Genomic DNA, 14,107 nt, shown 5'->3' on the forward strand with positions numbered 1-14,107 from the left:
AATTGTTTATATAACAATCTTTAGAAATCATTGCAAAAACTGAAAATTTGATCAAGATAACGACTTTAAGGTAACAAATATATAATATTTACTTTCTTTTTTTAATTTACGATTTGTATTATTGTTTTAAAATGAGATAATTCTCGTTTAATTTTCTTTTCGAAATTTTAAATATTACGCTTTATTTCTTAACATGTTACAATTTTGCTCATCAATGTACCTACATATTTACATTTCTAACAGACATTGCTGATAATATTAGTTGAGAGCATTTTTATCTTAGAACACATACTTATATTAATTTCAAAGTTTTCATCAAATCTCAGTTGCATTTTTAAATTCATTGCAAATAGTGTTTATAAAAACTGCGTTGAAATCATTAAACAAAAATATTTCAGAAATGGATACTTGGCTTGTTACCGTAACGCTTTTAGTGGGCGTGTTGGGTTCACTTTATGTATTCCTAATGTGGAATTATGGTAAATGGCGGAAACGTGGTATTCCTGAGGCAAAATCGTATCCAGTAGCTGGTTCATTTCCTTCTATTTTAACACAAAAACGTCACATTATCTATGATATTGATGAGATTTATAGAAAATATAAGAATACTGATCGTTTTGTGGGAGTTTATCAAAGTCGTTCGCCACAATTATTGATCCTGGATCCAGAATTGGTGCATAGAATTTATGTTAATGATTTCAAATCATTTCATGATAATGAATTTTCTGATTTTGTAAGTATTTCAGTGAAGTGTTGTGAATACTAAATAGTTAGTTAGGTAACAAATAAACAAGAAATAAGGAATTGTTAACTGCCAAGTCATGTTAAAATAATAAATAAATTTTCTTAGACAATTGAAATAAATCTTATGTTCTGCTTAAGATTAAATGAAAATAATTGTATTACATTAATTTTAGGTAGATGAAAAATCCGACTTGATTATGGCCAATAATCCGTTTGTTCTAAAAGGCGATAAATGGAAGGAACGTAGATTGGAAATTGTGCCCGGTATGACACCAAGTCGTGTAAGTATTAACTTTAAATGAGCCTCACAGAACGATTCAAGCATTTGAAATTTTTCAAAGATCAAAAATGCTTATCCAGTAACTTTGGATGTCTGCAAACGCTTGACACAATACATCAAAGAACAATCTAAGAAAGCGGACAAAAGTGGTTTAAATACCCATGATGTAAGTTTAAATTCCCTAACATTTATACCGTCATCTAACATTTTGCCTTTACCAGTTTTGTTTACGTTACACTTCCGAAGTTGTTACCGATTGTGTTTTGGGTATTAAAGCTGAAAGTTTAACAGACAAACCTACGCCTATTTTAAATATGATCCATAAATTATTTGATCAATCTATCATGTTTCTAATTTATCAAATAGTTGTCGGTTTGCTTCCCAGCTTAAAACATTTCTATAAAATGACTTTATTCCCCAAAAAAAGCAGAAAGTTCTTCTTTAATTTATTGCAACAATCTATTGATATGAGACGTCAACAGAATGATGGTGGTGATCGCGTGGATTTCTTAAATTATTTGATACAATTACAAGATAAAAAGGGTTTAAGTACGAATGAAATGGCCTCTCATGTGATGACCTTTTTAACAGATGGTTTCATAACAACAGCTTCTGTAATAGCCCATTGTTTGTTAGGAGTAAGTTCTTTCTATATACAGACCAATATCAATATTATACCAATCATATAATTTATTATATAGCTTGCTAGAAATCAAGAAGCCCAAGAGAAATTGCGTCAAGAAATTTTAGCAAATCAGGATAGTGAAGGCATTTTAACATTTGAAAAACTTTCAGAATTGCCCTATTTGGAGGCCTGTTTTCATGGTATGTTTAGAGTCATTTTATATATAAGAAATAATTACAATTATTATTTTTTCCAGAATCTTTACGTCTATTTCCCCCTCTGGTTTTCGTTACCAAACTCTGCACTGTACCTACTGAGCTGATTAATAAAAATGGCCAGATTCTCAAACTGAAAGAGAATGATATTATTATGCTTTCCCACTACAGTTTATATCATGATTCAAATAATTTTGAAGATCCAGAGGAGTTTAAACCAGAAAGATTTTTACCTAAAAATGGTGGTATTAAAAAATATCGAGACCAGGGTAAATTTGTTGGTTTTGGAGATGGTCCACGTATTTGTTTGGGTAAGTTTTAATTCAATTCTTTTAGATGCTTTAGATTTCAATACATAATTTGTTATTTTTGCAGGCATGCGTTTCGCATTGACTCAGGGAAAAGCAGCCATTGTTGAGCTTGTGCGCAATTTCAATATTAAATCTAATTCCAAAACACGCAGCGACAATTTGTTGGATAAATCTGAGTTTATTTCACGTCTCGATGGTGGTGTTTGGTTGGATTTTGAGCCAAGAAATTAGATTTGAAATAAATATTACAATAGATTTTGTCTGATGAATCAGTTACTTAGTAAAAAATTGGAAAAAAAATTATCCATTCATTTGATATCCAACAAGTAAGAGAGCTATATTCGGCTATGCCGAATCTTAGATACCCTTCACCAAATTATACTTAAAAATTATTATTTTTTTAATATTTTTAAGTAAACAAAATTAAATTTTTTTTTTCAAATTTTTTTATAACATTTTTTTTAATTTTTAAAAATTTTTTTTTTTTGGAAAAATAATTTATGACAAAAAAAAATTTTGATGAAAAAAATTCAGGTTAAAAAATTTGACGCATTGTAGGTCCAACTTACTATAGTTGTATATACATCGTTGCAATGGACTTTAAAATATCTATCATTAGATATCCATATTGTCTATATTAATGACTTAGTAAACCAGATATAGATCAAAACAAGTAAGAAAGTATGGTCGGTCAAGCCCGGCCATATAATACCCTCCTACACTAAGTAAAAGAGCAAAAACATTTTTCTTTTAAAATTTCAATAATTTATATTTTTGAGTGATTTTGTGAAGTGGGCCTTATATGGGGCTATGACCAATTATGGACCGATCACCATGAAATTAGGTCGTGTGATTTGTGTCTATATGAAAGTTTACTATATTGAATTTTGTGTGTATACCAACATTTTTAAGCGATTTATTCACGTTAAAGTGATTTTCGGAAGCCGGTCTATATGGGAGCTATGACTAATTATGGACCGATCGTAACAAAATTTGGTGACATGAATTTTGTATTTATAAAACTTATTTGGAGCGAATTTTGTGTAGATACATAGATAAATTAAAGATTTATGACCGATAAAGTCCAATTTCGGGAAGACATTTGCATGGTGGCTAGGTGAAATAATGGACCGATTTCAGCCAGATTCAATAGGCTTCGTCCTTGGGACGAAAAAATTATATGTACCAAATTTTATAGAAATATCTTGGACAGACAACCAGCCAGCCAGACGGACGGACGGACATCGTTTAATCGACTCAGAAAGTGATTCTAAGTCGATCGGTATACTTTAAGGTGGGAGTTAGACTAATATTTTTGGGCGTTACAAACATCTGCACAAACGTAGGGTAATAAATAGGCCAAAAATCGAGGTTTTCCCGATTTTTTCCTTATATCTCAGCCATTTGTTGGCCGATTTTGTCGATTTTAAATAGCAACTGAGCCGGAAGAATTCCCGACATATTGATGTATGAATCATGTATGTAAGTTATTTAGGGGCTACGGAAAGTTGATTTCAACATACAGACGGACAGACGGACATGGCTATATCGACTTCGCTATCTATAACGATCCAGAATATATATAGTTTGTTGGGTCGCAAATGAAATATGTAGAAATTACAAACGGAATGAAAAACTTACATATACCCTTGCCACTCATGGCGAAGGGTATAAAAATATGATAAACAAACATATTTCGGTGAAAAATAGGTTTTAAAATCGAGGTATGTATTCACGGTTTATACTTATATCCCATTTGTGGGCTTTGGAAAGTTGATTTCGATACAGATACAGATGGACATGGCTATATGGACTCCCCTATCTATGAGGTCGCGTGCCGATTTTCCCGATTTGAAATAGCAACCGAACGAGGACTATACTCGATATATTGATGCATCAATAATGTTTGTTAAATGAATTGTACAGCCGAATATAGCTCTTTTGATTAATTTTCTTTTTGCAATTAAAAATATGAAGCATTATTTCTGAGAATACTGCACCATGTTACACTTTTGCTCGCCACTGTAGCTACACACCAGAGTGTATAATTCTATCAGACTTGGCTGATAATATTAATTGAGAACTTTGAGACTTTGCTGATAATATGATATGAGAATATTTATTTGTATAAATTTCGAATTTTTTATTAAATGCTCTCAGTTGCTTTTTTAAATTCATTGCAAATAGTGTTTATAATAAAATACGTAATTTATATAATTCTGTAGAATTAAACAAAACATTCTTAAAATGGATACTTGGCTTGTTACCGTAACGCTTCTAGTGGGAGTATTGGGTTTACTTTATATATTCCTAATGTGGAATTATGGTAAATGGCGGAAACGTGGCATTGCTGAGGCAAAATCATATCCTGTAGCTGGTTCATTTCCTTCTATTTTAACACAAAAACGTCACATTATCTACGATATTGATGAGATTTATAGAGAATATAAGAATACTGATCGATTTGTGGGAGTTTATCAAAGTCGTTCGCCACAATTATTGATCCTGGATCCAGAATTGGTGCATCGAATTCATGTTAATGATTTCAAATCATTTCATGACAATGAATTTTCGGATTTTGTAAGTATTTCAGTAAAGTGTTGTGAATATTAAATATTTAGTTAGTTAACATATGTGCAAAATATAAAATAAATTAATTTCATTGAGCTAGAGGTCGGCTAATATACCCTTCACCATGACCACTCATGCATGAGTAAGTAGTAAGGATATATACATATAAATCTGTCATTCCGTTTGTAATTTCTACATTTTTCATTTGCGACCTATAACGGAGTCGATATAGTCATGTCCGTCTGTATATTGAAAGCAACTTCCCGAAGCAACCAAGTAACTTACATACATGATTGATATCCGCTATAGTTCCGCTTAGGTTGCTATTTAAATTCGGAAAGATCCGCCCACATATTGGTAAAATATAAGCTAAATACCACGACTACTTCGATTTTTGTGCTATTGATCTATATCAGGATTACTAAGGCATTATCATAGACAATATGGATATCTAGTGATAGACATTTCAAAGATTTTTCGACGCCGGATATAGAGCCAACAATGGGTAAAAATCGGAAAAAAATAATAAATAATTTTTTCACCAAAAAATTGTTTCTAATCTTTTTCTTAAAGCTTACTTTGGTGTAGGGTATATACGATTCAACACAACCGAATATAGCTCTCATACTTGTTATACCCTTCACCTTCGTGAGAAGGGTATATATAAGTTTGTCATTCCGTTTGTAATTTCTACACTTTTCATTTCCGACCCTATAAAGTATATATATTCTGGATCCTTATAGATATCGGAGTCGATTAAGCCATGTCCGTCCGTCTGTCTGTTGAAATCAATTTTCTGAAGACCCTGATATCTTCGGGATCCAAATCTTCAATAATTCTGTCAGACGTGCTTTCGAGAAGTTTCCTATTTAAAATCACCAAAATCGGTCCACAAATGGCTGAGATATGAGGAAAAAACCAGGACAACCTCGATTTTTGACCTATATCTGGATTACTAAGATATTAATATAGACAATATGGATATCTAATGTAGATATTTCAAAGACATTTGCAACGACGTATATAAGACCATAGTAAGTTGGACCTCCTACAATGGGTCAAAATCGAAAAAAAAATTTTAATTTAATATTTAAAAAAATTAAAATAACAATCGAAAAAAATTTTTTTCCAAAAAATTAAAAACCAACTGGAAAAAAAATAAATTTTGTTTACCTAAAAATATTTAAAATTTTGAAGTATAATTTGGTGAAGGGTATATAAGATTCGGCACAGCCGAATATAGAGTTATAAAATTTCCAAATAATAATTTTTTTCTTAGCCCTTTAAAAAAAAGTATTTTAATATAAAAAATAATTTTAGGTAGATGAAAAATCCGACTTGATACTGGCCAATAATCCATTTGTGCTAAAAGGAGCTAAATGGAAGGAACGCAGATTGGAAATTGTGCCCGGTATGACACCAAATCGTGTAAGTATAAATAACAAATCAGTTTCACAGACAGATTTAAGCATTTTAACCCTTTTTTAAGATCAAAAATGCTTATCCAGTAACTTTGGATGTCTGCAAACGCTTGTCTCAATACATCAAAGAACAATCTAACAAAGCTGGCCAAGGTGGTTTAAATAGCCATGAGGTAAGTTTAAATGCCCTAACATTTATGCCGCCATTTAAAATTTTTCTCTTTACCAGTTTTGTTTACGTTACACTTCAGAAGTGGTTACCGATTGTGTTTTGGGTATTAAAGCCGAAAGTTTAACCGACAAACCTACGCCCATTTTAAACATGATCAATGAATTATTTGATCAAACAGTCATGTTTCTTATCTATCAAATAGCTGTTGGTTTATTACCCAGTTTAAAACATTTCTATAAAATGAATATGTTTCCCGAGAAAACCAGAAAGTTCTTCTTTAATTTAATGGAACAAACCATTAAAATAAGACGTCAGCAAAGCGGTGGTAGTGATCGCGTGGATTTCTTAAATTATCTGTTACAATTGCAAGATAAAAAGGGCTTAACTTCCAATGAAATGGCCTCGCATGTGATGACCTTTTTAACAGATGGCTTCATAACAACAGCTTCTGCAATTGCCCATTGTTTCTTGGGAGTAAGTTCTTTATTAGATTTATATCAATATTATACCATTAATATTATTTATTTTATAGCTGGCTAGAAATCAAGAAGCCCAAGAAAAATTGCGTCAAGAAATTTTAACAAATCTAGATAGTGAAGGCATTTTAACATTTGAAAAACTTTCGGAATTGCCCTATTTGGAGGCCTGTTTCCATGGTATGTTTAAACTAATTTTATTAATAAAAAATAATCACAATTATTAAATTTTCCAGAATCTTTACGTCTCTTTCCACCTCTGTTATTTGTTACCAAACTCTGCACTGAACCTACTGAGCTGGTTAATAAAAATGGCCAGATTCTCAAACTGAAAGAGAATGATATTATTATGCTTTCCCACTATAGTTTATATCATGATTCAAATAATTTCGAAGATCCTGAGGAATTTAAACCAGAAAGATTTTTACCTGAAAATGGTGGTATTAAAAAATATCGAGACCAGGGTAAATTTCTAGGTTTCGGTGATGGTCCACGTACATGTTTGGGTAAGTTTTAGTCAATTTAGTTTTAAAAGTTTAAGATGTTAATACATATTGTGTTCTTTTTAATAGGCATGCGTTTCGCTTTGACTCAGGGTAAGGCTGCCATTGTTGAGCTTGTTCGCAATTTCAATATTAAACCAAATCCCAAGACACGCAGCGACAATTTGTTGGATAAAGCTGAGTTTATTTCACGTCTCGATGGTGGTGTTTGGTTAGATTTTGAGCCAAGAAATTAGATTTGGTAAAGGCATTTTTTTTACTTTGATATTGATTAATTTTAAATAAATTAAAGAGAAAAAATATTTGTTTATAGAGATAAAATACAATATTTTTGTTTTTTATTTTTTCCCACTAATTATTGCTTTGACACGACAAATTCGGCTGTCCGAATCCATTTGTAATTTCTACATTTTTCATTTGCGACCCCACAAAGTATGTATATTCTGGATCGTTATAGATAACGAAGTCGATATAACCATGTCCGTCTGTATGTTGAATTAAATTTTCCGTAGCCACCAAATAACTTAAATACATGGTTCATACATCAATATATCGGGAATTATTCCGGCTCGGTTATTATAAAATCAACAAAATCGGACCACAAATGGCTGAGATATAAGGAAAAAACCGGGACAACCTGGATTTTTGATCTATATCTAGATTACTAAGTCATTAATATAGACAATAGGATATCTAATGATAGATATTGCAAAGTTGTTGTATATAAGGCTATAGTAAGTTGGACCTACAATGGGTCCAAATAGGGAAAAATATTTTTTAACCCGAATTCTTTTGTCATCAAAAATTTTTTTTTACATAAATTCTTTTTCGAAAAAAAAAATTTTGAAAAAACCTTTTTTAAAAAAAAAAATTATTGTTTAGTATAATTTGGTGAAGGGTATATAAGATTCAGCACAGCCGAATATAGCTCTCTTAATTGTTTTTGAACAAGACTTTATTTCAAAGTCCATTGCAACGATGTATATAAGGCTATAATAGTAAGTTGGACCTACAATGGGTCAAAATCGGGAAAAATATTTTTTAACCCGAATATTTTTGTCATCAAAAATTTTTTTTGTCATAAATTCTTTTTCGAAAAAAAAAAATTTTAAAAATTAAAAAAAAAATTTAAAAAACAAAATTTTGAAAAAACTTTTTTTTAAAAAAAAATTTTGTTTACTTAAAAAAATTAATTTTTAAGTATAATTTGGTGAAGGGTATGTAAGATTCGGCATAGCCAAATATAGCTCTCTTACTTGTTTTTGAACAAAATCTAAATATTTCAACAAAACTAATAGATTAGATAGTATGTAATAACACCAACTAGCCGGCATGTAAGTAAAACTTGTTAAATTAAACACAACAAAAAAAAATAAACAAACAAAAACAGCTTTTAAGTTTTACTCTCCCATATTAACAATAAAAAGCTTTCAAAGAAAACTTTAATAACCCCTCAATTTATCATATTCATCATCTGATGTACACATTTGATAGTAAAACAATATCATTCATCTCTACCGATTCAAATATACATATTTAATATAAATTTTCATTATATTTACTTGAGGAAAATACTCGTAGTATTGAAATTAACTTTCTAACACCATAAAAATGCTTTTAATAACTCTATGGTTGCTGCTGGCTGTGGTGGCATTAATCTATATATTTCTTATATGGAATTTTAACTATTGGAAAATACATCAAGTTAATGGACCCAAGCCGAGGATTATTTTTGGCAACTTGCCCAGTGCCATAACAAAGAAAAGACATTTTATGTATGACATATGGGATATTTACAAGTAAGTTTTTTGCTCTTTATTAGCAGATGACAAATCAATTGAAATTAATGAAATTAATTAAAGTAAAAAAAAATGGAAATTTAAATTTTCTATTTTGCAGGTCATATAAATATACGGATGATTTTGTGGGCATATTTAAAAATCGTACGCCACAATTATTGATTTTAAGTCCAGAGTTGGCCAGACGTATTTATGTTAGTGATTTTAAGCATTTTCATGATAACGAACAAGTTGAATTGGTAAGTTTCCGAAATCAATACAAGTTGTCACTAAACTTTCTATGGAATATGAGAAAACATTAGAACTCCAAGAACAAGTAAAAAATCCTGGTTCAAAATTATTTTTCCCGATTTTTACCCATTGTCGGTCTGAATTTTTATGGCATTATATACATCAATGGAAAGGTCTTTGAAATGTCTATCATTGTATGTCTATATTGTCAATGTTAATGAATAAGTAACCCAGATATAGATAAAAAAAAATAGAAGTAGTCGGTTTGTTTTTTCGCTTATATCTAATCTATTTCAAGACCGATTTGCCCAAATTGAAACAGCAACCGAACTATAGCGGATATATTGATGTATCAATCATGTGTCCTGTTCGAGTTCCTAAATTACTTTGCAGTCGAACCAGTAGTTTAGAAGACAGATTTTATTCAGTCGTTTCCGACTGTCCGGTATTGCGACAGCACACAGTGCGGCAGAATCGATCTTTTTGAAATAAATCTGGCATTTCTAAACGGCTTCAAAAATATGCCAATTTTTAAACTCACTTTGTTATCATATCGAGGTTTTCAAAGCTGCTTTCCGTTTTCTGATCTCAGCTTTGGCATTTTAGAACATGTGGCCCAAAGTTAAAATTTTTATTAAAAAAATAGGTCAATTTCCGAAGGGCGTAGGGCCGACATATTCAAAAAATAGGACAAAGTTTTTATACCATAATGCTCTCCGTAAAGATTGCTTACAGAAAAACATAAAATTGTTATATGTTCTTAAAGAAAGTTTTTTTTTTAATTTTTGCAGTTTTTCAGTTAAGTTACCTTTTCGCCCGAAAAACTGCAAAAATCTACTACTTTTTTAATTTTTAAATTGAAAATCGTTTATTTTTGGATCAATAATTGACTTTGCTCTGAAATCTTTTGTTTATTATTGGTAATTTATTTTGTCGGTCCAAAAGTACGCCCTATAATTTTAAAAAAAGCAGACAAAATTTTAAATTTCAATTCTGAAATACCTATAACTCGGAAATTATAAGAGATAAATAGCACACGCATGTTTTTCAAAACCTAACCGAGCGCTTTCCAAAAATATAAAAATCGTTGAAATTGGATGGGAAACAAACAACTGGCACGTGTTTAAAAATGTTACATGTGCAAGGTACCCTAATTTGAGTCCCCATAGCACTGCCACTGGAACATTTATAGGACCCATTTTAATAACTTAAACTCGAATACTCCTTGGATATGGCCGCGTCAAATTTTATCCCGATCGAACCAGCCATTTAGAAATACCAGATTTATTTCCAAAAAAAAATGTCGATTCTGCCCCACTGTGCAGCATCTGACTCATTTAAAGTGAATACTTCTTTGGTCGGCTCGTCTACCTGCCCATTACTATGGAAGTCCCAATGCACATGGAACCAAACTAGACTGATTTTAGATAGATGGCCTCGACTTTACAGTTCTTCCTAACACTGTACTGTCCGATAAAGTAGATGTCGCAGTGTAGGACCCCAGCTGGTCTAGGAGATTGTCCCGAACTAGTGATTTTACATATTATTCAGGGTGACAACTATGTCACCCTGAATAAGGGTGGACATGTACCCTTTGGATTACAATTTGACTGTCTGATAGCTGGTCTAAAGTATTCAGCGCATTGGATTCCCAAACCGATTACATAGAGTTAGTTATCTTACTAGCTACCTAACTGACTACTTGATTATATCCATAACTAGTTATTTTAACATGTCAGGATGCAAGCGGAAGCTAATTGACCTCAAATTGTCAGTTCAAAATACATCTCATAGATAGTCCAATAACCGATTACTCGAAAACAAACCTTCGTCCGACAAATCTCCACATGGGATGTCATTATATTTAAGCAAACAGAAAATAAACCCAGCAGTTCTAGGAGACAGTCCCGAACTATTGATTTTACCCATCATTTAGGGTGACAACTAGTTACTACGTGACTGGTTATTTTAACACGTGCATGTCCTAAGCAGGGGTACAATTGACCCATTTTGATTACAATGAGACTGTCTGATATCTGGTCCAAAGTAGTCAACACATTGGATTCACATACTGGTTACATATCGCCAGTTACCTTACTAAATACCTAACTGGTTACTTGATCAGCTACATAACTAGTTATTCTAACATGCATTGGTGCTACTTGACCTCAAATAGCTAGCTAAAAAGACATATCATAGACAGCCCAATAAACGATTGCTTGTAAACAAAACTTCATCCGACAACTCTTGAATAGATTGCCTCTGCTGGGTAAAAAACCTACATTCTAAAGTGAATTACAAAATAAACGTTTAAAGTGACTTCACTATAAGTTATTAAGAGACACTTAAGTGACTGTTGACATCACGCTATTTAAGCAAAAATAAAAATAAACTGCATGAGAATTATATCAACACAATTTGTATAAATCCAATTTGTAAGAATTACTCACAAAATGTTTAAAGTGATTACACTCTGTATTACTTGGAGACACTTAAGTGACAATTGTCTTCACGCTAGATCACCAGGGATGTATAAAGTAGCCAATTGTCTTCTCTCTGCACTACAAAGAGCACATCCGTGTCAAATGACCCAAAATATATAAATTGGAGTCTGCCAATTGACAATTACTGTCTATAAGGGATACATTGACTACTTGCTTACCTGCTTTGAACTATATGAGAATTATATCACAACAATTTGTATAAATCCAGTTTGTACGAATTACTCACAAAACGTTTAAAGTGACTACACTCTAGATTACTTACAGACACTTATGTGACAATTGACTTCATGCTAGATTACCTAGGATGTATAAGGTAACCAATTGACTTATTTAAACTACAAATAGCACATTCCAAAATATATAAATTGGAGTCAGCCAAGTGATCAGATATTATGTAGTGACAATTAATGTCTATAAGTAATACATTGACTACTTGCGTAACTGCTGATACTTGTTGTATTCCAATACTTATGGATTCAATATTACTTATCATATTTTCATTAGATTGATGATAAAACCGACTTTTTGTTTGCCAACAATCCGTTTGTGGCCGGTGGAGAAAAATGGAAAGAAAGAAGATCACAAATAATACCCGGTTTAACCTCACAAAGAGTAGGTTTTAAAATTGCTTTAAAATTAAAAAAATACAACATTTCAAAGCTTTATCCTAGATCAAAAATATGTTTCCTGTGACTTTGGAAATCTGCAGACATATGTGCAGCTACATTGAACAACAAATTAAGGTGCCACCAAAAGAGGGCATTGATGGCAAAGATGTAAGCAATAATTCCCTAATAACGTAACTTTCAAATCTAATTTTATTTACTTAAACTAGTTAGCTTCCCGTTTCATGGCCGATATAATAGCCGACTGTGTAATGGGTCTTAAAAGTGATAGTTTTAAAGATCATAACTCTTCACCCTTACTCATAATGCAGCATAAAATGTTTGAATATTCATTTATATTCTCATCGTTAGTTGGTCTATTTCCCGGCATTCTGAAATTCTATAAACAACGTTTTCTTACCAAAGATTTTGAAGACTATTTTCTTGGTCTTATGTCAAAAGCAATAGATTTGCGAAAATCTATAAATTCTAACAAATCTATGGAGGAGAGGGCTGACTTTTTGAACTATATATTGCAAATGCAAGAGAAAAAGAATCTGTCACAAATGGAAATATCAGCACATACAATGACATTTGTATTGGATGGTTTTGAAACTGTGTCCTCGGTATTGGCTCACGGTTTATTAATGGTAAATACAATATTTCTCAAAATATATGATTTATTTTGTTCTATTGTATTTAATTAACTTAATATTCCAAGTTGGCACGCCATCCGGAAATTCAGCAAAAGTTACGAACTGAAATTCGAGATAATGTTGGCACTGAAAGGAATTTTGAAATTATATCAGAACTACCCTATTTAAATGCCTGTATACATGGTGAGTTTTGTTCTATAAAATATAAATTCTTTTATTTTATTAACGATCTTATACTTTCAGAAATTCTTCGTTTCTTTCCCGTAATATTTTTTTCACGTAAACTCTGCACTGAATCCCTAGAATTGACCAATAAAAATGGCAAAACTTATAAAGTTCCAAAGGGTCTGGTGGCTATTGTTCCCCAATATGCCATTATGATGGATGAAAATATTTATTGCAAACCTTTTGAATTTCAACCAGAACGTTTTCTAGAAGAAAATGGAGGCGTTAAGAAATATTTTGATATGGGTGCTTATTGGGGTTATGGCGATGGTCCACGTATTTGTTTAGGTAAAATAAAATATTAAAAATATTTAGTTATGTTTCGGAATTATTTCTATTTGTTTTTATATTTTAGGTATTCGTTTTGGTTTAGTTCAAATAAAAGCGGCCTTGGTGGAGATTTTAAGTAAATTTGTGGTGAAACCAAATCCCAAAACTCGTAACGATTATAAATTTGATCCGCACTATTTTTTGGCACGCTTGGATGGCGGTATTTTCCTGGATTTTGAATCATTGTAAGAATGAACTGTATCGATAAAGATTTATTAAGCTAAAAAAATGATTATGTTTGTACAACTAATCACAATTTGTTTTATTAAAATTTAATAAACTAAAATATAAATTCAATGTGATCATATATCTCTTGCCACTTTAATATGTAGAATACAAAATAAAACAATTTATTGTTAATAAAATATTTTAATTAAATATGCTTAGAATATTAATTAATAGTAGTAGCTGTATTTTGAATATATATTTAAAATCTTTT

At 31.3% G+C, this 14,107-nt stretch overlaps 1 protein-coding gene across 1 annotated transcript; it reads left to right on the forward strand.

Annotated features, from left to right (window-relative positions):
- Window positions 1-343: 343 nt before the first annotated feature.
- LOC135958399 (uncharacterized) lies at window positions 344-13,857 on the forward strand. The gene is made up of 23 exons (XM_065509302.1): window positions 344-733; window positions 918-1,025; window positions 1,086-1,190; window positions 1,246-1,662; window positions 1,726-1,849; window positions 1,906-2,175; window positions 2,240-2,403; window positions 3,886-3,899; window positions 4,401-4,755; window positions 6,067-6,174; window positions 6,236-6,340; window positions 6,397-6,813; window positions 6,872-6,995; window positions 7,052-7,321; window positions 7,388-7,551; window positions 8,927-9,117; window positions 9,218-9,356; window positions 12,357-12,464; window positions 12,524-12,628; window positions 12,688-13,107; window positions 13,179-13,296; window positions 13,357-13,626; window positions 13,694-13,857. The coding sequence occupies exons 1-23, from the start codon at window positions 401-403 to the stop codon at window positions 13,855-13,857; spliced, it is 4,593 nt and encodes a 1,530-aa protein (XP_065365374.1). The 5' UTR covers window positions 344-400.
- The last annotated feature ends 250 nt before the right edge of the window (window positions 13,858-14,107 follow it).

The sequence above is a fragment of the Calliphora vicina genome, chromosome 4 (genome assembly GCF_958450345.1).
Source record: "Calliphora vicina chromosome 4, idCalVici1.1, whole genome shotgun sequence".
Taxonomy (NCBI): domain Eukaryota; kingdom Metazoa; phylum Arthropoda; class Insecta; order Diptera; family Calliphoridae; genus Calliphora; species Calliphora vicina.

Coding starts and splice junctions, on each gene's coding strand:
- LOC135958399 (XM_065509302.1), top strand. CDS start 401: ATGGATACTTGGCTTGTTACCGTAACGCTTTTAGTGGGCGTGTTGGGT. Junction 9,118..9,217: donor GACATATGGGATATTTACAA/GTAAGTTTTTTG, acceptor TCTATTTTGCAG/GTCATATAAATATACGGATG. Junction 12,629..12,687: donor AGGGCATTGATGGCAAAGAT/GTAAGCAATAAT, acceptor TACTTAAACTAG/TTAGCTTCCCGTTTCATGGC.